This window comes from Balaenoptera musculus, chromosome 20, assembly GCF_009873245.2.
Source record: "Balaenoptera musculus isolate JJ_BM4_2016_0621 chromosome 20, mBalMus1.pri.v3, whole genome shotgun sequence".
In the NCBI taxonomy this organism is placed as follows: Eukaryota; Metazoa; Chordata; class Mammalia; order Artiodactyla; family Balaenopteridae; genus Balaenoptera; species Balaenoptera musculus.
The window spans coordinates 11,833,991-11,859,580 of NC_045804.1; the positions used below are offsets into that span (position 1 = coordinate 11,833,991).

Below are 25,590 nucleotides of genomic sequence, written 5' to 3' on the forward strand. Positions count from 1 at the left end.
AAATGACCAATTTCCTCTCCACTCTGCTGTAAGCAAGTCCTTAAAGGGCTCTACCAACACCCCAGGTAGGTCTGCCCGGGAGGTGGCAGGCGAGCACTCTGGGCACAGGCAGATGTGCCTGAACATGAACCTGCAACCAGAACCACGGACCCCAGGAAGGTCTAGGCTGCTCCTCACAGCAGCTACGGTGGTAAATAACAACCTCGTTCTGAGATACGAAGAACAAATCCTTCTGTTCTCCTTTTAGAGCAATGCCGTGAGAGAGATTTTTAAAAATACTGCATAACACGGGAAACAGAACACATCCCCAGTTCACAGTGACACGCAGTAGGTTTCAGGGTTCGGTGGGCCCCCCATGCACACAGACACGCTCAGCTGCACCATCCTCATCTCCAGCAGGCACGTTCAGGAAGAAGGCAAGGGGACAAGTCAAGTCATTACATGCTGTAGTCAAGCCAAAGAGACCACCTCTGGCCTCACCTCCGTATCCATAGGCACAGGGGCACCGGAAGCACCTCATCAGGCTGTGGTGAGGACCAAAGGAGGTGATGGGAGTGAAGCTTCTAGAACAGTGCTGTGCACACAGGAGGGGCTAGCCATGATTACTATTGCTGGGCTAGGAAAACACCGCTCAAGTGAAGCTTCAGACCCTTCCAGAACTACAGTTTGGAGGCACCCAATGTCCAGAATTGACTTGCAAAGGCAGCTTTCTTAGGACAGACTAGTGAAGGAGGTTGTTAGGTCTACACCTTCTGACTCAGAATCCTACAGAAATTTACCCAAGAAACACTCCAAGAGGAGAAGAAGAAACGGGCAGCTACATGCAGGAAGAGGGTCACGAGAGTCACCCGTGATAGGTCAAGGGTGAAAGACCAGCAATGAACAGGAAGTGAGAGCAAGGGCTTAGTGACGCTGGGGGTTTCTATGGATACACATGGACTAAAGACAGGAGAAAACACAGCGAGAGGAAATCTGCAAAGAGATGCACACAAACGCCAAGGGGAGCAGAACGGGTCATTTGAATGAGGATGGAGGCATGCAGGTAAGTTTTCCACTTGAATTAACATTTCCTTTAATACCACTACTGATTTTCTAATTTAAAAAATCATAAAAACATGTTATTTACAGAAACACAAATGCTGTTCAGATATGAAGTACATGTTTGCATCAGACAGAGGACCCCATGGCCGCATAAGCTGGCCTGCCGCGCCCCCCAGGGGACACAGCCTTGCTTGGTGCCCAGGTGCCTGAACAGCTCACAGGGGTGGGGCAGGCAGCCAGTTCTTCAGGCCTGGGGCTCTGCCGCAAGGTGTTGTCCCTGGTGGCAGAATCCGTGGGAGGCTGCCTCAACCACGCGCCAAGCCACAGGGACGAGCCCGGCTCCGGCTGTCCTGGAGGCCTAGGCAGCCACCCACCCCGTCTGCCTGCCAGACTCTCCCCTCCCCGCCACCATGGCCTAAGCAGTTCAAGTGGCCACCAGGAGTCCCGGCTGACGCCACAGACCAGGCTCAAGGACTCGGGCGGGAACACAAGAACCACCGCAGAGAGACAGGGCCAACCCCATGCCCTCGCCCTTGGGCACGAGCTACCACAGTTGCACCTCTTGTTGTCAACTGGGCAGGAGTTAGAGAGCCAGGGGAATGTGGGTTCCCACTGTACATTTGGAAAACTGCTTACACAGGACTACATGGCGCTGGGCCTACACACACGACAGCAAACAAAACTCAGCCTCTCTCAAGGTTCAGATGTCCTTCGTCAAATTATCAAAATTTTCCCTTACACAAATGTAAAGAGAATGGTGGCCTGACCCCAGCGTTCATCTGCCCACCCGGCTGGCCATTATCAGCTCCTGTCAGTTAAACCGGCTCTTCTGAGTTCCCAACCACTCCTCTCCCACAGGGTTGTGCTGAAGCAAGCCACTGATTTCCTGGTACTTCTCCGATGTGGGGGACAGCAGGGAAGTCACAGGACACGAGCCTAACCTGCTTGGACACTGGGACTGACTCCACATCTCCTGCTGGAATCGACCCGATTGATCTGGGGCTCTGTCCTCCAAAGTTGGTTAAAAAAAAAGATCCCTATTAAAAGATTTCATTTTAATTGGAGTTTTTTTGTTTGTTTGTTTGTTTTAATACATTTATTTATTTATTTATTTATTTTCGGCTGTGTTGGGTCTTCGTTTCTATGCGAGGGCTTTCTCTAGTTGTGGCAAGCGGGGGCCACTCTTCATCGCAGTGCGCGGGCCTCTCACTATCGCAGCCTCTCTTGTTGTGGAGCACAGGCTCCAGAAGCGCAGGCTCAGTAGTTGTGGCTCACGGGCCTAGTTGCTCCACGGCATGTGGGATCTTCCCAGACCAGGGCTCAAACCCATGTCCTCTGCATTAGCAGGCAGATTCTCAACCACTGCGCCACGGGAAGCCCTTAATTGGAGTTTTTAATTTTTAACTAGGAAAAACTTTTCCTACTACCGCCCAGGAAAATAAAGAACTAGCAAAAGCCACCTGAGGACAACATAACTGAGACCAGGACAGAGACAATTCCCGGCAGAACGCCGTCCGAGGGGCCCTGAGCACCTTACCTGCTGCTCGAAAAGCAGCGTGTTCAAGGCCTGTCTGCAGGGCAGGATCATCATGGGGAAGCCCACGGCCACGGACATCATGAAGCCCACACGGATCATCTCGGTCACCAGGTTGGAAGGGAAATGCATGAGCACGTTGCCCGCAGTGGCCTCGGTGAAGCTCACGTAGCCAAAGAAGCCCACCTGCGGGGGGACGACAGAGGGATGGGGGGGGTATGTGGTGAGAGGGGCGCACCCTCCCTGGAACAGCCGCGAGCCTCATCACGAGCAGCTGCAGCAAGACCAAGGCCCCCCAGCTCCTGGCTCGTAAACATCCTCCTTGACGAGCAGAGGCTGCAGGCCTAAAGGTGACAGTCCGATGTGGCTTCTCCCCACTTGGACAACAGGGCACCAAGAGAAGGGAGCTGCCTGCATGGAAAGGGAGCACCGGAATGCCCCATGAGCCCCGCAGAGGGGCCGGACTTAATCTGGCTCAAAACCCAAACCATGGGGTAAATCAAGGTCCCCACGAGCTCAGGCTCAGCGTGGACAACAATCTGACAGACCATTTGTAAAAACTGACAAGAATGGCGGAACCACAAAGTTCAGGGAAACAAGCCCGACTCTCAGTGAATTTATATCTCTATTTGCCATGTAAAAAACAACGAGGAGGAGAATTAAGAAGACTGGAGAGAACATCTACCAAAACATGAACTGTATCTGCATCTGCGGGCTGGAACTTGTGATATTCTTTCTCTGCTATTTTACTCTCTCCAACTTCTCACTGATGGACCACCTTTCTACAGCAAATCAGCAGAGGTCTTGGGGAGGCTCCAGGCCCTGCGCTGAGGCACCCGCACTCCTCCCGGGATGGGGACAACACCACCACCTGGGGAGCGGGCTCGCAGGTGGCCCTGGAGCTGAGCGGAGGCGCAGAGCTGCCCGGCAGCCTGCAGGCACTGGGATGGGAGGGAGCAAGGGCAGGCCTGCGCTGGGGGACTGGAGGAACTGTGCAAGGGGGTGGGGTGTGAAAGGGTTCCTACCATGACGTAGAAGGTGGTGACCACGTTGAGGGAGGAGGCGAAGATGGAGCTCATGGCTTTCACTGATGGCTCATCCAGGCTGTCATAGGTGGGCAGGACCTGGCTGTATAAGAACGAGCGACTTCACGGAGCCGATTCCAGAGACAGACACACCTCCCCCAGAGCCCCAGCCGAGTCTCCACACCTGCCTTCCCACCACGCTGGCCACCACCGGAGCCGAGGCTGAGCTCTCACAATACTACAGACAGTACTCAGAGCCCTCCCCGAACGTGCTCTCTGTAAACATTTCAGAAGTGCCACAGGATGAAAGGCCGTTTGTTCCACTGCAGCAGGAGCGTGACCGCTCCGGGCTGGGCTGAAGCACCTCATGTTTACAGGGGAAGCAGGAAGCGGTTCAGAGCATCGCTGTCAAAAGAATGGAAAGTTAAACAAACAAGCCGGGCTGCCTGCCCATCTCAGCGCCTCAGCGAGGGGCTCGGAGCCGGCGTGGACCCAGCTCTGCGACGGGAAGAGTGGCTTCAGTCCCACGGCCCACAGCCAGCAGGGCAGCGCTGCCGGGCCTGGGAGGGATGCGTCCATGCAGGCTCTCTGCAAACAGCAGGCAGGGACCCAGCACCTGCGAGAGGTGGGCCCCACGGAGGCAGACAGGAAGGGGTGGGGGGTAGGGAGCCGGGGGCCGGGGGCGGGGGTATGGGGGGCTCCTGTGCAGCCCTGAGAGGAGAAAGCAGGGTGACACTGTGCTGAAGGCTCAGGCTCAGCACCAAGGGAGACAGGGCCAGCGGTCACGCCACGCGGGAGGCCGGGAGGGGGCGCGTCAGGACATAAATGAAACCACAATAGTCAGCGGAGCCAAATCCCAAAACCGCCTTAAAAAAAGTGAAAGGAGAACAAAGAGGACGCGCTAACATTATTAACAGCAAACGACAAGGATGAGGATGGGGGAGGCCTGGCCGGCAGAAGCTGGCACCGTCCCCCGGCCCTGCACACCATCCCATCAGCTACCCCCAGTGGGCAGGGGTCACAGCAGACAGCTGTCCCCACCTCGGCCCGGCGGAGGGCAGCGGGTGGCCACACGCCCATGCAGCCCAGGGAGGCGGCAGAGGACCTGCAGGGGAACTGGCACCATCATCTCGGTGCTGACCAGCTCCTTGGGTCAGAGTGGGGTCCATGCCAGGGAGCCCCAGCACCAGATCTCAGCACAAGGGTGTCCTGCCCCGGCCCCCAGCACACACAGGGAGAAGTCCCTGCCCAAGAGCCGCTGACACTGCGGGGAGGGGGCTGTGCCCTGAACGTGGGGATGGATGGGTGTGGAACGGCCACGGTCCCCGCCTTCCTCCAATCCTGCCTGGGCCCCAAGGACCCCTGATGGTGGCAGCCAGACCCCCACGGCGGGCCAACCCAGCACCCGCAGAGCACTTGCCCACCTCGCTGAGCAGCCCTGTGACTCAGTTTACCTGAGTCAGAGGAGTCCGCCTGTCCCCCTGCACCGCCTGGCCCTCCACGTGCTCAGTGCTCTCTCCGAGCTTCTCTGGGCCGCAGGGCCAAGTGGTCCTGCACCACCATGTACTCATTTACTGCGAACTCAGACCAGAAAGGGCCACACAGTGATGGCACAGCAGAGGCCTGGCCCGTCCAGGACGGGGAGACCAGCCACACAGCCGGCCCGTGGTCACCCGGCAAGAGCAGCAGGGCCCCCGCCCCCCACGTGCTCTGGGGCAGACATGCAGGGCAGGGAAGAGCCATCTCTGCCCTTGGATGCCCCCAGCTCTGGACCCCTCAGCATCGCTCCCCAGGGAACGTGGGTGCCTCTGCAGGCCCTGTGCCCTCCATGAGTGGCAGACGGGACATGTGCTCACAACCCCTCCGGAACCCATAACTCCACCTGAGAACCAAACCCAGCAGACGTGCCTGACTACAGAGCAGCCGCCACCAAAAGCCCGACCAGGGTTTATTTTCAAAGAAGCAAACTCAGACAAAAAGGACAACCGGTAACTAGGTACATGGCAAAAGGATGTAACTTCTGTCACTGATTGTAACGGGGACATTAAACAGCAAGAGTGGAGAGCGTTCTGGTGGAAACCAAGCTGCCAAGAGAGACGAGAAGTGGGAAACCACGATTTGGATCTCGCGTGTGGGTGTAAACACAGCAGTCTGGACAGTCTCATCTGTCACGCTAGTTTACGACTGGCACAGTTGATGCCCGTAGAGCTGTGCGGGGCTGCTCTGCCAGCCCCCCGCCACCGATGGTCCCTTCCTATCCCCGCCGGATTTACGCCTCTCTTTTGAGCGGGTTACCACCTGACTGGGCATGAATCACAGGCTCCTGTCATTTGGTAGAGAAGATAAGGCTACTGGAATTAAGGAAATAGCTGCTCTGCATTTACAAAGCCCTGCGTGCCAGAGAGCGCACGCCTGCTCACGTGCATGTGCACACACACACACGGGCCTCTGAAAGCATCCCAGCGGCAGTCTGAAGTCAATGTTTGTGCAATTTCCTCTTAAATATTCTCACACGAACAGCTAAATTCTGGCAAAATGCTCAGGACTCTGTGAGTCAGATGGTTTGGGGCTGTTCTGTGTTCCCCACAGCCAACTCTACTCGTGGGGGATTTGGCAAACTCGGCGCTCTCACCAACAGTGCCGGCAACACATCTCGGGAATAAAGTCGATTTCTCCCTCAGTAAACATCTAACTCCCACCCTGAACCCAAAGCAGGAAGGCCACGGTGAAGAACACGTTACTCCTCGTGGCCTGGATCATCCACTGAAGAAAACGGTGCTTCCCTCTCCCAGGATCGTAGCCCCACCTCGTAACACACTCACACGCGGGGCCCCGGGAGCAGGCAGTACTTACGACTGGCAGGCAAAGGACATGCCAAAGATGGGGATGCAGCGGAAGACGCCCTCCCAGCGGATGTAGCTGACTCGCCGCAGCCACTGCCCACCAAAGAGGCCGTGCTTGAGGGAGGAGAGCATGATCTGTGAGGAGAAGAAAGCGGAGCTTGGCACGAGGCAGCAGACACAGGTGGAACTCGGGCCAGGGCCAGGGCCAGGCAAGGAATGGATGCTGCCCACACCACAGTGGGAAAGAGACAGCCTGCAGGCTCTGGCACAGTGCAGCCTGGTGCCACCAGCTGGAGGGGCCGGGGGTGGTGCACGGTCCCGGGGCCGCTGCCCTCTGCTGTGCTGCAAGCTGGCCGGGTGCTGCCCAGAGAAGCGCACGCTGCAGGGCCTCCTGATATCAGGGGCAGCTGCCTGTCCAGGGCTGCTTAGCGCAGACGGTAAGCAACGAGGCCCACCTGGTGGGCCCCAGTCGCCTCCGGGACAGGACAGTCCCCCAACCTGGCAGGTCCTTGCCGGTCCTGCACGGGCATGATTTAAAAGACAAACCCATCAAGGACAGGGCTGTCTGGAGAGAAGGGGAACGGTCACTGGGCTGGCCCTCATGGCCAAGGGATGCTGGGAACACCGCCCGGTGCTCGGTCTTCTAAGGAAAGCCCACTGCACAGATTCTCTCGTTCTGCTTCCGCAGGACTGATCAGGGGCTCAGGCCCAGGGGCTCCCACTGAGGGCCTCCCAGGCTTGGGAGGAAAGGGGCACCCTGAGTGTTAACTCCACGCTGCATCCCACCCCCAGCCTGTGATAAACACTCACTGGAAAACAACTGCTCGCCCCCTTGTGACAAAAGGCTGGCCTCGTGACCCCTGGCCACAAACCCCATATAAAAGGTCTTTCGTGAACTGAGGAGCATCACACTTTCACTCCCTGCCCTGGAGGCCTCCCCTCCCCTGCTGGCCCTGTCTATCCACCGTGCCCCTGTGGACGAATCTGCATCACCTTGCTGTCATCCTTGGAAGGCAGCTGGCGGCCCAACACTCACCACGAACATGAACACGGTGTAGAAGATGAGGGCCATGGCGCTGAAGGACTGGATGGAGGCCATCATGTTCCTCTGCAGGCTGAGTGGGAGCACGATACACAGGGACACCGCGAAGAGCAGGAGCATGCGGAAGGTGCCGGTGACCTGGAGGGAGCGCCAGGCGTTGCCCCAGTGAATCCCTGGGTTTCCCAGCCACAGCCCCGGCACTGACCCAGGGCCCAGGGAGCTTCACCACACAGCATGTTGGTCTCGGCCCCCCTCCTGCTCCCCATGTGAGATGTGGATTTAAACGGTGTCCCTGGGCTGCCACGCAAGCAGCCACAAGCCTTCCAACGCACCTGCAGATGTCCTTACCTGAAACCCAAACAGCCGAGCAAAGAAGTTGGACCCCAAGTCGCCAATCACAACGTAGAAGGCGATGCAGGTTCCCAGCATCAGCCCAATCATGCTGCAAGGAAGGCAGGCGCGGGCTTGAGAGCTGAGCACCAGGGTCCCGGGGAGCCCCAGACGTGCCCCCATCCCTGCTGGGTGGCCGCTGACACGCAACAACCCAAGGGAGGGGCTGAGTGGGAGACATGGTATCAACATTCAATGGTTTACAGGGTTTGGCTGTGGAGTTTGCTATTTTACTCAGAATGAGTACTGAGTATTGAGTATTGGTATTACATTTTTCTCTCCACAGGAGGTTCTAAAAGTTCTTTCAGGTGCTACAAAAATGCACTGTGATGTTAGACAAGTTAAAAGAACAATTGACTGCTTCAGAAAGGGTTATCCTTTTCAGTTTGCAATTCCCTAATTTAGAAGCCTAAAAGTGCAATTTCCCAGCCATTTTTTCATCTCATAAAATTTTACTCCAAAGGGAGAATATGAGTTTAATGCCACCTTTATGCAACAGTGTCCGGGGCAGGGGGCGGGGTGGGGGGTACGTACGAGCTTCAGGATCAGAACCAAGAGATGAAGTGCAGCCGAGGGAGCACCCCCTCGCTATGTTCCCTGGGTTTTCCATTTTTATATTTTTCTTTGTAAGACTTAAGTAAGGCTTTCAGCTTTGACACTAATCATTTTAAGGGTACGATAAATTGAACTTTCAGCTATTTAGTAAGTAACACTTCAGAGAAATATTTCAAGCTATGAACCAATCCGCATCTAAAACATACGGCTCATTGTGTAACAATCCTCCAGTTTCTCTTTGGCCACAAGTGAAGAACAGAGAGAATTACCCCAACAGAACGGCACCACCTACCTGGTCTCCACCAGCATCTTCCCTGCTTTTCCGTAGGCGTGCAGCGCTAGTGGGCGGAGGGTGGGGGAGAGAATGAACAGCTCAGTCCAACAGTGGGAGAAGCACATCAGTAAAAATGTTACCAATAAAAGCTGTGAAAGGCAATTTGACAAAAACCTGCAGGTCTGGAGTTCCATGGGTGTAAAGGGGATATTTTAAAATCTTGGTCCCATGCTTTTTTTCAGATCTACCTTCAACAAACAAAAATCACAGAAAATAAGAACAAAGCCAGTGTGGGTTGGTTTTCTCACACACACAAAAAAAAAGAGAGAAAAGAAAAGGAAAGAAAAAAGACAAGAAAAACCATCCCAGCGAAGTAACAGTTTCTCTCTGGGCAAGCCGGGCAGCTGTGAAGGAGGCTGAAAGAGGCCTGCCTGAGGCAGAAGCTGCACGGGGGTGGGGGGTGCCCAGGAGGGCTGTCAGCCCAGCCCCAGTACATCTGGTTTTCACAGCCACCCCAAGGGGACCTGGCTAAGGGCCGCTATGTCCCCTCTGTGATTTCAGAAGAAAATCTCAAACGTGGTACTTTGGGACAGGAGGGGACAAGTGCATTCGGGCCTGCCCCCACTTGCCCTGCTGGTGAAGGGCGCATCCTACAGCGGAGAGGAGCCCCTCTGCCCTTCCTTCCTGACAGTGGAGCTGCTTCTAGCAGAGGCGAGATTAAGAGCTGACTCAGCAGGTCCCTCCCAGGACCTAACAGTGGCCCGGAACCCCTGCGTCCCATCCCCACAGTCCAGCAGGACGAGGGCAGAGAGAAGCTCTGGTCTCCCAGGAGCAAGCAGAAGGGGGTGCGTGTGACAGCACAGCCCCAGCTTCCTGCCCCTGTCCCTCCCTCACACAGCGCCAGGGCTGCCCAGGAGACTGGGAAAGTAGGGAACATGAAGGCCGATTGATATGAATGAGTCCAAAGACCCTTGTTACTTTCAAATTACTTAGGAAAAGGCACGACACTGCCAAAAGCAAGTGAACGTGGCACCTGACCTGGGCTACACAGCCACAGGGCAGGTGGCCTTGAGAAGCAAAGGGGGTCACTCTGCTGGGGAGGTCACTCCAGCCTCCCGGCTTGTCTGACTACTGCACAGACACTCGCACCTCAGGGTCATCTAAGACACAGAGCCCGGTGCCCCAAACGTGAAGGTGCCTGGGGCCCAGCCATCCCATTCCTTTTCCTTCTCCAAAAAGAAGCTGAGCATCTCAGCGTATTCCAAATGCTCAGACCACCCTGCCAGAGAAAGTTCTAGAACACACCTGCATTCTGGACAGAGGAAGCTAAAGGTGCTCTAGGAAGCCAGAGGTCAAGTCGGGAGGTGGCACCTCTTCACCCAGAAAGACTCGACTGGTTCCTAGAACGACATCCTCATGGGGCTGCCCCCAAGTTGCTACCTGTGCTGAGACGGCCTGTGGTTCCAGCCCCGTTCTCACCCTTTCCTCACCTGGGCCAGCCCCCCCCACACCCCACCCACCACTTCAAATGTCCATCCCTCAGTAACCTCTAATCCCGAGTCACAGATACAAACACCTGGCAGCCCCCCGGCCCTCAGCCTCTTGCCTGGCAAGCTGGGGACTGCCCTCCTGCCCCTCTGGGCCGGAACCACAGCACCAGACCTGCCCCGAGAGGCTAGGAGGAGTGGGCAGGGTGGTCTCTGAGAAGGCACATCCCTTCCCCACGCTCCTGGGTTGGGCCTTCCCTCTCCATCTGTGACAGGCTCACTGCAGCTCACGGGCCAGGCCTCACGGGGGCCAGGAGCCGGCACTCCCACCAGGTGCGGAGCCAGGACTGGTGTCAGGAGGGACTCTCCAGTCTCCCCAGAGACACTGGCTCAGCTCGTCCTCCTGGGGCCATGGCCTCGCCCACGGCTCCGCGGCCGCTGTGCACACAGAGCTGACCCTTAGCCCGCCTCGTTGAGTGTGGGACCCCAGCCCCACTCCCATACTCACCACCCATAGTCCAAAGCCTCCTGCCCGCCAGGCAGAGCGAGGAAGCACGCACCAAACCGTGTTGTTCAAGCTGAGGGTGACGACCTCAACCCAGCCCTCCCCAGAGCCAGGCCTTGGATGGCAGCTGACTCCCCACTGCCATCCGCCAGGGGATGATGAGCATTTGCTGGAAAGATGAGGGGTAGGGGGTGCAGAGAATCCTGGGTTCTAGAAAGGTTGGTTTTACAACCCTCATTTCCCAAGCCAAGTATCCACAGGTACAGGTCACGCAACCGCAGACAGGCAGGGAGGGACAGGCCCTCTGCAGGCCCCACCCAGCCCATGAGCGCGCAGCAGGCTGACCAGGGCCACAGAAACCTGGGCGGGCGGATGACAGGACCACAGACATGGTGCCAGAGCATCTGCTGCGCACAACTGAGCACCCCGAGGTGGTGGCGAGGCCCGGCCACCCTCCTCGGGCAGGGCCCGGGTCAGAGTGGCCTCGAGGGGGCCACAACTTCTAGGGGCAGTTGACTATCTGACATAGCTGTATATCTTCTGAAAATGGGGTTTGAAAAGTCCACTCAAAAGTATGCCATGCAGGGCAAGGGAGCAGCAGGTAAGAAGTGGATAAAATTAACAGAACCAGCCCATAAGCAACAAACAAGACACCACAAAAACACACACAAAACACCAATAAAAAATCCACCAGTGCTGTATTTCCCCAAACTGGCAAAGTTCATTCTCCAGCGATGCCTACGCACTGGCCAGAGCGGAGTGGGCAGAGCTATGGTCATTTCCAGAGATGAACCAAACAGAAATATCACAAACTCAAACACCAGAAAACCACCCACCCGTTCCTCGGAGCGCAGACAGTTTAAAAAGGTTATTTGTTCAAGTTGCGACGGCCTTTCTAGGAATTTCTGCACCATGGCCTGCACTGTCTCCAGGTCTGTCCATCTCCTTGACCCCCACCTGCCTGATGCCCATGGGCCCAGCAGACAACATGCGTTGGGGGCTCTGTTGACAGAGGCCGTATGTCCCCGGGCCTGAGGCACGAGGATGCAGTGAGCACTCTCCTCCTGGGCCACCTTCTCTGGCTGCAGCGCAAGCTCTGGGCCAGGAGAAGGCAGAGGACAAGAGAAAGGCCTGCAGGCAGCAGGAGATGGCTCAGGAAGCGTGGGAGGGTTGCTGGCCCACAGGGTCGAGAGATTCCTATCTCTTCCTGTCTAGGGCTCCTTTCCAAGCGGTGGGGCCTCTCCATTTCTGAGACTGTGCCAAGACAGAGCCAGGACGAAGGGCAGCTCGTGCTGCAGGCTGGGCCTGGGGGACTGTGGGAGTTCACACAACTGAGCCATCTTGTTTGGTACCGAAGACATGACCAGAGACCACTGGTGGTTTCAGATCCTTTTTGCTTCTAGCAGTTAGAATTGGGCTGCAGTCACCACAAGCAGTTAAAGGTAGGAGCCCCAGCCAGCCATGCAGAAGGGTGTCCATGGGTAGTTTTCTTCAATCTTTCACAGCTAGCCAAACCAGTTTGCCTTCTCAGGGACTTTCTAAGAATACTCAGACAGACAGCTGTCAAAAACCATGGCCTCCCCAGGCCAGGGTCACCCATCCTCTTTCAGGGCACAGCCAAGCACTTCGTGGGATGTCTGCTACAGGAACCCTCAGTGGGGAGAAAGAGTCACCCTAAAGGCCATGGCCCCACAGACGGAGGAAGGAACCTGCCCAGGAGCACATTTCATCCCAAGTAGAATTTGGTCTCATGTGGGGGGCAGGGCGGGGCGCAAATTTAGCTGATAAATTTCACTTCCCCAAGTGACTCCAATAGCAATAAAAGAGTCTGACAGGGACTTCCCTGGTGGCACAGTGGTTAAGAATCTGCCTGCCAATGCAGGGGACACGGGTTCGAGCCCTGGTCCAGGAAGATCCCACATGCCGCGGAGCAACTAAGCCCGTGCGCCACAACTACTGAGCCTGCGCTCTAGAGTCTGTGAGCCACAACTACTGAGCCCACATGCCACAACTACTGAAGCTCACGCGCCTAGAGCCCGTGCTCTGCAACAAGAGAAGCCACCGCAGTGAGAAGCCCGCACACTGCAACGAAGAGTAGCCCCTGCTCACTGCAACTAGAGAAAAGCCTGCGCACAACAAAGAAGACCCAATGTGGCCAAAAATAAATAAATAAATTGATTACTTAAAAAAAAAAACTTAAAAGAAAAAAAGGTCTGACATCACCATTCTCATCAGAACGGAGAGAGAAGGAAGTAGCCCTTCAGTTTTGAGGTCAGAACAAATGCAAGTACCTCCATGCCAATGCAAAGTAGGCAGACTGGAAGGAAACCAGAGGTCACGCTGCCAAAAGCCCACATGTGGGGCCTGCAGATGTTTTTATTTTGTTTGGCTCCTGGAACTCCGCACACCATTTCCTCTTGCTGCCTCCTCTCTGCCGTGAGAGCTGTGAGCAGGGGGCCCAACCAGGCCCTCCACGAGCGGACCCAGCATCCTGGCCACACACCAGCTGGAGGGTCAGGGACTTCCAGCCGAAGGACAGGAATTTTCCCCAGAAGTGCTCAGGACCAGCTCCTGAGACCATGTGCATCGGTATTTCAACACCCACACCATATATGCGCAGAATGGAGTGCAGAGCCGAAAGTTCCGAGGCGGTGGAGAGAATGCAGCCTGCACACACCACCCTGAGGGGGAAAGGAGAGTGGGGGACCCTGCCCTCAGAGCCAAGTTGCCCAGGAAATAGTCCAAACTGAATGGAGGCGGAAAGCACAGCCTTCTCTGCCTCGGCTGAAATCAAAGGAAGAAAGATCTAGAGGAAACGAAATTGCAACCAACAGCAACAGGAAACAGGACAGCACTGAGGAGATGGTGACTTGCTCCCAGCTACAAACCCGAGCCCAAGGACAATCTGCCCATGGCATTCAAAGTGGGGATGTACAGCAAGATCCCAGTCAGGCAGCTCGGAAGGAAGGCTCCGGGGACTCTTGGGCACAGGAGCGGAGGCTGCTGAGGCTGCCTGAACTGGGAGAGGGCTCTCTGTGTGGATCTGCATAAAGGGGAGACAGGAGAATGAGTATCACCTCAATTTTAAAATGTGTGTTGATGTTAACAGTTTTTTGGGGTTTTTAAAATTTTTTTTAATTAATTAATTAATTAATTTATTTTTGGCTGCGTTGGGTCTTTGTTGCTGCGCGTGGGCTTTCTCTAGTTGCGGTGAGCGGGGGATACTCTTTGGTGGGGTATGCGGGCTTCTTATTGTGATGGCTTCTCTTGTTGCAGAGCACGGGCTCTAGGCGCACGGGCTTCAGTAGTTGTGGCACGTGGGCTCAGTAGTTGTGGCTCGCGGGCTCTAGAGCGCAGGCTCAGTAGTTGTGGTGCAGGGGCTTAGTTGCTCCGTGGCATGTGGGATCTTCCCGGACCAGGGCTCGAACCCGTGTCCCCTGCATTGACAGGAGGATTCTTAACCACCAGGGAAGCCCAACAGTTTTCTTTTAATTGCATTAAATTTTAAAATAAGAAACTGCTGTTCAAAGGACTCTTTAAGAATAAAGTGGAAGAAAAGTAATTAAAAGAATAAGGCCCAGGGACTTCCCTGGCGGTCCAGTGTTTAAGACTCCACGCTTCCAATGCAAGGGTCACGGGTTCAATCCTTGGTCGAGGAACTAAGATCCCACATGCCGCATGTGCGTCCAATAAAAAAGAGAATAAGGCCCAAACCCCCAGACTGAGATGCTGCACTTATTAAGAAGGTACTGAGAAAGGTCCAGCGCCCCCTGGGGAGGCGATGCGCTCACCCAGGCCGGCGTAGGTCCTCCGCTTGCTCAGGCTGGCGGCTTTCACCAGGAACATGCACGACTGGTGCGTCATCCAAGAACAGAAGACCAAGAGCAGGGCCCCCAGGACGATGCCACACTGTAGGGTTGGGAGAAAAAGAGATGTTAACAAAATAAAACTACCCAGCATCTTTACCTCTCACACTGAACAGCATGTGCGACAACCAATAGCCCTCCCCGTGGCCCCCGCCCCCTAGACACGAGGCCCCAGCTCTGTTTCATTCCCGTGCCTATGGGTGGTGGTTCCTAGCACTAAAAGGACAATTTCCTGGACGTGGTGGCCATAGGCTCTGTCCAGAGACATAAAGCCTGTGCATGACCCCAAAAGAGCACCAGGGACACCGTTTCCTTCCCAGCCCCTCCCAGAGTCTCAAGGAACAGCAAGGGGTTGCCAGTCTCCCCAGTTCCCTGCAAACACCCTACAGCAAACCACCTTCCAGCCACTTGGATCAACAGCTACGAGTGATAAACACATTCTGGAAGGAAGAGATTAAAAATGACATTTACGCCTTTCTTATAAGTTAAACAGACACTCACCATCTGACCAGCAATTGCACTCCTAGGTATTTACCCAAAAGAAATGAAAACATGTGTTCATGCACAAACCTGCATGCCAATGTTTACAGCAGGTTTATCTGTAATCCAAAAACTGAAGAAACAACCAACTGTCCTACTAGCATCTAGCAGAGTGGAACGCACACACAGCCCACGACCCAGCTCTCCTGCACGCAGGTCACCACCCCACAGAATGCGTCCACGGGGTCAAAGCCTGTACACATGTTCCTAAGCACTCCAAATAGGAAACACCATGCCTGCCTAATAAAGGTTAAAACACAGATAAATTGAGGAATGCTAGCCAGACATCGAAATGTACCTACAACATGATCCATTCACGTAAAGTTAAAATCTAGCAACACTGACCTGTGGCACTGGAGGTAGGAGGGGGCACCCTCAGTAAGAAGGCAGGGCTGGAGGGTGCTGGCAATGCTGTGCTCCTTAATCTGGGAACTGGCTACATGTGTTTGTTAACGTTATGAAAATCCATCAGGAGTACACCTAAAATGTGTCCACTTTTCTGTACGCATGTTACACTTCAATAAAATGTTAATTCTTTTGGAGAAGTACCCAAATTACTAAAACCAAACAAACAAAAAACGCAAACCAAAACTTTTTTTAAATGACCTGGCTGCCAGATCAAAACACATTATCTCCAAATTGCCCGTTGGCCTCACATTGTGTTCTGGCTGACGGCTTCTCGCGGAGAAGATGCTGAGTGATGAGTGAGAGAGTGTCCTAACTCAGCCAGGCCCTCGGGGCAGGGCAAACCACTTCCAGGTCTTGGCTTGCATGCAGACCCCCCCCTCTAAGCTCTTCCCCGGGCAAGTCAGCCTGGCCCATGTTCAAATGCTCTGGCAGGGGCCTCGTGCCCAGCACACGGCAGATACTCAAATCTGAATCACCAGAACCCTGCCATGGTGGCACTTGGCAGACAGGCATCAAGGATGACAGCACTGCATTTACAGACGCAGGACCAGCCAACTACACATCCCAGGATGCAGTTCTGTGCCAGACAAGTCGCAATGCACGCTGGGACATGTAGTCCTTCCAGAAACAGAGGTGGCCGGCCCACACTGGGATTCACATACCGAGACACAGATGTTGCCCCAGGGCTTCTAGAAGCCGCCAGCGTGGCCTTCCACATAGGCCTGCAGTCTCTGTCCTCCTGCCAACATGCTCGCCAACCAAGTCAGATCAACCACTCACACGTGAGGGAACCGTAAACGCATTTTCTTTCTTTTTGCTATTTTTATCCAAAATATACTAAATATGAAAAATGCAAAGTGTTAATCTAAAATTAAACGACTGGTGCCCATTTTCAGTTCCAAAATGTCCATCTTATTTTCATTTTTTCCACCTATTTGGTTTCATCACATAAGACTGGTCTTTGAAGCCTTGCTGGCCACCTGTTCTTCTCTGGTGTCCCACTCCTCCTCCCCAACCCTTAAGCAACCCAGCTAGTGGACAGCTCCTGCCCTAGGAGGCAGGTGGAGCAGCACCTCCACCGTGGCACACAGGAAGCTAAGAAGTTCATTTTTAGGAAAGAAGTTACCCAATTTGATAATTCCATCAATCTCCCTTTTCTAATGTACCAAATGCCTATTTGTGAATTAAACAGAAGCCAAATGAATCCACACCTCAAAAATGGTGAGTTTCTTTCATGCAGTATTTAATGTTGGGATGACACCAATTTTTTAACATTTCAGATTTTTTCATTCAAGGTAACATTGGTATACAGTGAAACGCAGAGATCTTAAGCGTACACTCTGGAGAATTTAGTAATCACCTTGTAACCAACACCCCAATCTAGTTCCAAGGCCTGGGGGTTTGACTTGTGTGCTCCTGAATACAAGTGAAGTCAGGTCAGAGTTTTAAAAAAAAATAGTAAAGAAAAAGAACACTGAATCCTGTGGTCACTTTCCATTTTTGAAAGATCATTTTGCTTTGCTACACTTGCACTTCGGTCTGACGCTATTAATTGTGCTTAAGTTTTTCACCGAGGAAATTCCTTCGGTTTCTCTTGCAGCCCCGAGGCGGGCGAGCTGCGGGGCCGCCTCCCCCAGCCCTAGTTCCCGTGAGGGGATGAGCCCGGGGCGGCGAGGGCGGCGACCACTGCCCACTGGACTCACCTGTTTGAAGCAGAAGGGCATGGTGAGGACACTGACACCTACTATGCTGTTCACTATGTTCGTGATCAGCCCCCAGTTGGAGGCGGCGGCCGCAGTCATAGCGTGGGGTCTGGGAGCCCGGGAGCCCCAGTCCAAGGCGCCGGGACGACGGTGGGGCGCGAGACCCTGAGGGGGACGGGTGGCTGCCTGGAGGAGGCGGCCTCGCGGGAAGGCGACGGGAGTAGTCAACCTCCAGACCCCGCCAGACCCCGCGGCCGCCTCATGGCTTCGTCCCCCGCTGGCTCTCTTTGGCCACCCCCGTGTCCCCACGCCCAGACCTGGAGGAGCCGCGGGGTGCCAGCCAGGAACACCTCAGCCCGGCTTCGCAGCCGCCCTGGCACACACATACACACACACACACACACACTTCCGCCTTCCGCGGGCTCCTCTGCCCGGAAGTGACGGCAAGGAGGCGGGGCTCGGGCAAGGCGCTCAAGACGAGAGGCGGGCCTGGGTGGAGCCTGCGGGGGCGGGGCCTGGGGAAGGCGGGAGGGAGAGGCCTGGGGGCGGGGCTTGGCGGGGCGCAAACCAATGAGAGGTGGGGGCTGGGTCTGCGGGGTAGGGCCTGCGGGGCGGGGCCGGGAGGCCGCTCACCTGTCCCAGCACCCCGTTAATCCTCCTGTGGACCTGGGATCCTGAGCCGTGTCTTTCAGGACCTAGAGCACAAGGAACTCGCCCCTGCGAGTTCCATTGTCACATACATATGGTATCATCAGTTTGGCCAATCTGGTGAATAAAATGGAATCTCACCGTGGTTTTTAATTTGTTCTCCCTAATTACAAATGAGGTTAATCATCTACTCATATTTTTACTGTCCATTCACATTTCTTCTTGAAATGCTTATTCATTTTTGCCCATTTTTCTAATTAGCTGTTGATCTTACGAATTTTGCGTTCTTTCAATGTGCTTAGTAAGTAGCCCTGTGTCCCTCAATTGGAGTTTGTCTGATGTCTCCTCATTATATTGGTTTTTCATTGCTGTCGTAACAAATCACCACAAATTTAGCAGCTTAACCAACACAAATCTGCTCTTACCGTTCTGGGGGTCAGAAGTCCAGAATGGATCTCACCGGACTGAAATCAAGATGTGAGCAGGTCGCCCCCTTTCTGGAAGCTCTCGTGGAGACTCCATTTCCTACTCATTGGGTAGCTGGCAGAATTCAGTTCCTTCCGGTGGTAGGACCAAGGCCCCCGTTTTCTTGCCAACCGAAAACTGAGGCCCGTTCCCAGTTTCTAGAGGCTGCATTCCCTGGCTCATGGCCCCCTTCCTCCAACCTCAAATCTGGCAACAGGGTGAGGGGGTCACCTCCCTCTCGCTTCACGTCTCTGACCCAGCCAGGAAAAGTTTTCCAATTCTAAGTATTCATGTGATTAGATTGAGTCCATCCGGATAATCCAGGATAATCTCCCCATCGCAAGGTCTGTAACCTTAATCACAGCTGCAAAGTCCCTTTTGCCATGTAAGGTAACATATTCACAGGTTCCCTGGATTAAGGGGTGCACATCTTTGTGGGGAGCCAGTATTCTGCCTACCCACACCCATGATGAAATTCAAGTTACGTTTCTTTGTCAGGAATATCATGGACGTACTGCTGTGTTTCCACTGAATCCTATCAGGTGCTGAATGATTTTGATTTGTCCCATTACTGGTGATGTTCTCTCTGATCGCTTGATTAGATAGTTACATTAAAGTTACATCTTTCTCCTTTATAAATAATGAGTGGTTTGTGGGGAGGTACGTTGAAACTAACTGTCCTGCTTCTTGTCAAACTTGCAACGTACTAATGTATCAACGTCACTGTGGACTCCTAGTTTCCTATTGTATTCAATGGGTTATCATCCATTACTATCATTAGTTATTCTGATGCTCAAATTTCCCAGACTTGGGCAGTGAGAGCCCCTTCAGCTGGCTCCTGTGTCCTGTGCTGCGTCCCCATCATTCTCTGAGCACTTCCTTGCTTTCTTGCACAATTAGATGTTCCTAGCTCATCCTGTACTTTTCCAGAATCAATCATTTCTCCAAGGAGCCCTGGGTCCTTCCAGTGGGAGACTAGTCATAGAGACCAAGATCTGGGCCCTGGGTGTGTGCTCAGCCATTGGGATGCCACTGCTCCTGGTCCCTCAATGGACAGAATTAGAAGACACATGTGTGTACCACACTCACATATAGATTTCTTCCAACGTCCATCTAAGTATATTGAAAGCTACACTTTCACAGCAACATCACCAAATACCCCTGGGGGTCCAGGTCCACAGCATTCATCTTGGTATTCTCCCTTTCCATACTTGTAACACCCGAGTTGATGCTCCCCCACCTCACTTGGGCTCCAATAGCCTCCCCTGGGCTGCCCCACCCCCATCCCAGACTCCCTCTCTACCCCACTCTGGTTCTGAGTGGCCTCCCACCCTCAATTCCCGCTGACACAGTCACTCACCTCGCCCTGCACCACCTAAAGGTTTAGGGACTGAAGTGTAAAGCAGGGAAGGACAGGGCCATGGCTATTTCTGAACCTACACCCCCTGCATTCTCGATACCGACACATGAGTTCAATCAGCAGAGCTGACAGGACACCGCTGTTCCATGGGAGCTTTCTGGAGCACAAAGGCTTTGTGACCTGGGCATGTTAATGAACCACTCTGAGCCTGTTCTGGGGCACCCATCACTGAAGTGGCAGCAACTTTCCATTTGGTCGCTGGAGGTGACAGCCATGGGCACCATCGGGGGAAGGAGGGGAAGGGGGCTGGACGAGGGTCCCATCTCTGGAGGCTGGCGACTTAGGTCTTCAAACAGAGGGGGATGCTGACCCCACCTGGCACGTCTGTAGTGAGGTGAAGGATCCTGTTTCTCCCACACTGGGGCGGGGGGCCGGAGGTGGTGCCTGCTTTACCAAGGGTGAGCCCCTCTACCACCTCCTTCCCCTTCCCCTCCCTCTCCCCCACCTCAGTCCTCACCAGAGAAATGCAGGGACCCAGCCTGGGTTAAACCCACGTGAGAGTTGTGGCTGCTTCAGAGAAGAGCTCCTGGAGAAGGTGGCCTGGGCCCCAGGAGCTGGTGGTAGGCAGAGCCAGGGCCATGGAGCCGGCTGTGCCCTGGCTACTGGGACACTGGATCAATCCTCAGTGTTTTCAGGTGTAAAATGGGGCTGATGACCCTGCTCTGCGATTCTCTGTGAGGTCACAGGTATAAGCCCCAGTGAGGGCTGGTCCCTTCTCTCCTGGAGAGCATCATTGTTTTTCGGCAATCCTCTGCTTTTTCATCTGTGTCTCTAGCTTCTAAACCAGAGGCATGATGGGGGACCAGGATGGTCCCTTGGAAATGAATAGTGGGGGCCCTGGGGGGCTTGAGCATCAGGGACCCTGGCATGGGGTCTGGGCTTTCATCACCCCAGCAAGCAGGAGTTAAATGTTCACTCCAGCCCAGTGGCTGAATTGTCCAGACACCCAAGTTCCCATCCCCCTCTCTGGTTGGGTTCTCCCTCTTTCAGGCTGTCTGTGTCAGAGCAGAGCCTGGAGGCTGCCCTGAGCCCAGGGAGGTGGCCGAGGGAAAGAAGGGGGAGCCCAGGCCTGGTGGGCCCCTGGCCCTGACTCCCTGTACTCTCCTCCCGCTGTTTATATAACCCCAGAGCCATAAAACTGACAACAGGTCCAGCAGACAGGAATGGATTTCATTTAGCATCCGCTGGGCGGGGCGCCATTGGATCACATGCTTGGGGGAATCCACCAACCCCCTCCCACTGCCAGGCCTCCTCCTCAGAGGAAGGGGCAGTGCTGGAACCACGTGGAGTGACTGGATTCACAGGGAACCTCGTGACTGCCGCCGCCCCCCGCCCCCCGCCCCCCGCCCCCGGCCCCACACACACACTTGGCCCTGACCTTGGTTTTCTGGGTGGGGGTGGTCAGGCCTTAATGAGGTGTGAGAGGAGAGGGGATCGGCCCTGGTGTTTTCCAAAGTACGCTCGCTCGGTTCATTTCGTAGGCCCCTTTGTGTTGGGAGAGGGGAGCATGTGAGGTGGGGAGGCGGGGGCTGGCCCCACTGTGGCCTGGAGGATGATGATTATGTCCCCTCCTCCTCTGTCAGGGGCCGCCCAAGTTGGAGATGCCTGGGGAGCTGCCCAGGTGCAAGGGAGCTTCTCTGGGGCTGACAAGGGAGAGCTGGGTGGGCCACCCTTAGCCCCCCACTGAGTGGGCCCAGTTTTGAGAGTCCATCCTTGGCCCCAGCCCCTAAAGCCACAGACAAAGGGTTTTTCCCAGGTCTCAAGCTGTGGGTGACCCGGGCTGGCTCGGGCTCTGGGAGGAGGGCTAGGGGCCGGCGGCCCGGGAGAGGAAGACAGGAGAGCAGCTGCTCGTGGGCACCTGGGCTGGGTGGGCCTGGGAGAGCCTTGGGGGCCGGCAGGGTCTTCCAGGGGTCTTGACACTGGTTCCCTCTGCCTCCAGGGGCCTCTGTCTGGAGGAGGGGCAGCCATGAGACCCTCGGTTGGAAAAACCACAGACTAACGATCCAGTCTTCCAGGGCCCCCCATGCAGGCCCCAAATCTCTGGAGACTGGGAAGGCCAGAAGCCCGGGAGGCAGGCAGGCCCTGTCCACACCAGGGGCCAGGCCAGCTGACCCAGACCTGAAGGAGACCAGTAGCCAGCTGGGCCAAGGGTAGACCAGGCCTCCCCTCCTCAGGTGGCTCTGGGACCCAAGGGGGCACCCAGGGAGGCCCCCTCTCTGCCCTTTCCTGGAAGGCAGGAAGCCAGAATGGGGTACCGGGGAGAGGCACCTACATTCTCTCCCAGCCAGCAGCCTGGCCCAGATGCCCTCCCACAGCCCTCCCCAGGGACCTCACTGGACAGACCCATCCCAGGACGCCTGGTGGGGGAGGGAGAGGGCCAAGGGGTGTTTTCTACAAGGAATTCAGAAACGGCCGTCAGCAGAGCTGCCTCCCAATGTCCCAGGACCCCACACATCCACTAATGGCCTGTGACCTCCCAAGCCTGGGGCCACTGCTGCAATCTCCACCCTCACCTTCTTTCCCTGCAGGTTTAAGGTGGATGTGACCCCCCCACCCAAATTCATGTGTGCATTCCTAACCCCAGTCCCTCAGCATATGGGGGGGGGCCTAATCCAATATGACTGGTGTCCTTACAAAAAGGGGGAATTTGGACACAGGCACCCACACAGAGAGAACACCTGTGAACACAGAGGCAGAGATTGGCATGATTCGTCTACAAGCCAAGGAACGCCAAGGATGGCCGGCAGTACGAGGAGCTGGAAGAGAGACATGGAAAAGATTCTCCCTCAGAAAGAATGGACTGTGCCGACACCCTGATATCAGACTTCTGGCCCCAGAACAGGGAGAGAATAAATTTGTTAAGTCCCCCAGTTTCTGGAACTTTGTTACGGCAGCCCCAGGACACGAACATTACCATGCTGCCCATTCTGGACACTCCCGGGTTTCAGGCCCCTCGGTGTCCACACGGCAGGCCTCCCACAGACGTGGCCCCTGCCACGGCCTCACCTGCTCCGTCTGACGGGTTCATCCTTCCCCTCCTTGGCCAATGGTTCCCTGGTGCTCTTCTCAGCCATCCCGCACCCCCGCCTTGGCCCTGTCTCTTCCTTGTTCCTGGCCACCCCTCACTGCCCAAGCCAACCACGTCCTTCTATGGGACCAAGTCCACAACACCACCTAATTTGCAGTGCTCACCCTGGAGAACCACAGGAATTGGAGCGATTAAAGCATGTGCAGAGGAGAAACTCCCGCCTAATTCCTGCAGGTGGAGAGGGTCCTTGGAACATGCCACCTGGCCCAGGCTGTCAGCGCTCAGGGCGTTGCCCGTGCCCACTGGGAGCTGACCCTGGGCTAAGTGTATAGTGATCAGCATCTCCAAGTGGCTGCCTAACCAGTGTCCATGCTATCCTTTTCCCTATTAACAGCATCTCTCTGTCCTTGTCAATGGCATTGTACCCAGCAAAGAGATTACTCTTCCCATCCCCTCTTTGTAGTCAGGACAGTCATGTGACTAAGACCTAACCAATGTTAACAGAAGTGTTGGGTGAACTTCAGGAAAGCCTTTTCAGTGGTCCTTTTTATCTCTCCCTGCCTCATTCCTGTTGCCTGGAATGCAGATGTGATGGCTGGAACTGCTGCAGCTGCCATGTACCCATCCTTGACTTCTCCTTTTCAGTCACAACCCTAATCCAATCTGTCAGGAAATCTTGTTGAGTCCATGTTCAGATACCCATGAATCTTACCATCCCTCACCACTTCCTCTGTTTCCACCATGGTCCCGGTCATCATCATCTCTTTCCTGGACCACTTCAATGCTCTCCTCACTTGGCACTTCCTGGCCTCCTTGCAGTCTGTTCATCACATGGCAGCCAGAAAGTCAGGGCTCCAACTCTTCTCACTCAGAGTAGAGCCCAGGTCCTGGTAGCAGCCTGGCCAGGGCAAACTTCTCGACTTCCTACTAAAGGCAGCCAATGGCAATCCTTAACTGTTACCCTCTCCACTTTACAAACGGGGAAACTGAGGCTCAGAGAGGCAAGGCGATTTACTCAAGGCCACATAACAGGAGGCCCAGGGCCTGGACACAGGTCACTGTGGCTCCATAGCTCCCTGCACGAGGGGCCGCTAGCCTCTGCCCCCTGAGCTGAGACAAGGGAGGCAGCATCTTCTAGCTGGTGGTGGAGTCCAGCACCATGCCTGTGGGACTGGCTCCTGGGGATGCTTTAGGCCACGTTAGGGGCAAAGGGACACAAAGAACACTACTGCACCACTCCAGACCCGTCCCCGAGCTCACCTTCATGCAAGCTTTGGGGCCTCATGTGGCCTCTGTAGACCTGGTCCCCACTGGGGCCTCCCCTTTCCCTGGTCTGAGGGGGGAGCCCTTGGCCAGGTCCTATCCAGCAGCGGGGAATGGGAAGTGTGTCCCCAGGCCCATCAGGGAGAGCCTTCTGTGCAGTCAGGCTGAGCTGGAGGGACAGTGTGACCTTTATGATGTCCCTGGGCTCAGACAAAAGCTGCAGATTGTAATCTTGGCCACCAAGAGAAAACTTCCCCTGAATCTCATTATCATCTTGTAATTAGAGGGGGTGGTTGAGAATTTGACAAGATGGAAAAACTGCTTTCATCTACTTTTTTTTTCCCCCCCTTTTTTAAAAAATTCCAGACACGAGGCGAGAGCTGCCTGGGCACATAAGATGCAGAGTCACACGTCTGGACACAGGGACCCCCCAGGCACCATCCCTGCAGGTTCTGCATGGGCGGGTGGGTTCCCTACCTAGGTCCCTGGGAAATTCACAAGGTGTTTCCCTTCCTGTTGGGGCTGGAGGCAGATCTGGGGGTGCGGGAAAGGCAGGGCCATGTCTGAGCTCATTCTCCTGACGCACCAAGCAGATTAGGAGCTGGCACTTGACCCCAGCAGCTGCCGACCCCTAACCAGCAGACCATGTGCTACCCCCGCCTGCTCTGGGATTCCATCCTCCTTAAGCCGGGATGTCAGGCTGTCCCATGGCCACCTTCCACTCAGCCTCAGCCTGGCAGACTGGGGCAAAGCCAGGCTGAGACCCCAGCATGCACTCAGCTCACCCTCCTCCCTGCCCCACGGACCTTCTGTGGAGCAGGCCAGCAAGAGGCACGAGGCCTCACCCCTGCTCCCCAGGCTACATCTCAGGAGTGGGGACAAAGGATGGGATGTTCTGGCTGCAGATGTGCGCGCCCCAGGCTTGCCAGGGTGAGATGCCTCGAAGGTTTTGTGAGCCGGCAAGAAACTGCCATTTCATGTTCCAGAAGGGAGAAGCCAGCAGTGGTGGCCGGAGCCCGACAAATGCCCGCCTTCTTCAGCCCCTTCTGCATCTGGTCCTCCCAGGCCACAGAAGCGGGGAGATCTCCCCAGGATGGGCCCCCTTCCAGGGCAGCATGCCTGGGATCAAAGGTGTCACTTATCTCCCCTAAAAGGTGTGCCCCAAACACGGCTTGCCCAGGCACCGCAGGGCCCATGGGCCCTGCTCGGGCTCCAGGGAAGGCTGTGACCCTCAGGGTGGGAGGCAACACTGGAAGGTCAGATGGTCCCCTTCATGTGGGGAAGTCCTGCCCTTGCCTTCGCCATTAGAACACTGAGCTCCTCCAGGTGGCCCCAACAAACCCAGAGTGATAAACTTCTGACTTCTCTTTGCTAGGTCGGGGGACAGGACTAGGATGGTGGGGGGGTGGGTGAGGGAGACACAGCTGGGAGTCCTGGGGCACAGGTGGGCCGCATTCAGGCTCCCCCATCCAGCAGCGGCAGCCCCCTCCCCACTCCCCCACCCCCCGCCCCAGGCTCCCTGCACCCGCGGCTGCCCTGCAGTTGGGCAGGAC

At 55.4% G+C, this 25,590-nt stretch overlaps 1 protein-coding gene across 6 annotated transcripts in view; it reads right to left on the reverse strand.

Moving 5' to 3' along the window:
• The window catches only part of SLC38A10 (solute carrier family 38 member 10), a 42,530-nt gene extending 24,895 nt beyond the window's left edge, over positions 1–17,635 (reverse strand). For all 6 annotated transcript variants that reach the window (XM_036836017.1, XM_036836015.1, XM_036836018.1 and 3 more), the window contains exons 1-8: positions 17,214–17,635; positions 14,488–14,605; positions 8,723–8,768; positions 7,834–7,927; positions 7,480–7,623; positions 6,454–6,578; positions 3,601–3,703; positions 2,579–2,761 (exon numbers count right to left, since the gene is read on the reverse strand). In XM_036836017.1, coding sequence (XP_036691912.1) covers positions 2,579–2,761; positions 3,601–3,703; positions 6,454–6,578; positions 7,480–7,623; positions 7,834–7,927; positions 8,723–8,768; positions 14,488–14,605; positions 17,214–17,312 — 912 coding nt within the window. In that variant the 5' untranslated portion in view covers positions 17,313–17,635. The remainder of the gene's footprint in view (positions 1–2,578; positions 2,762–3,600; positions 3,704–6,453; positions 6,579–7,479; positions 7,624–7,833; positions 7,928–8,722; positions 8,769–14,487; positions 14,606–17,213) is intronic.
• Positions 17,636–25,590: the final 7,955 nt, after the last annotated feature.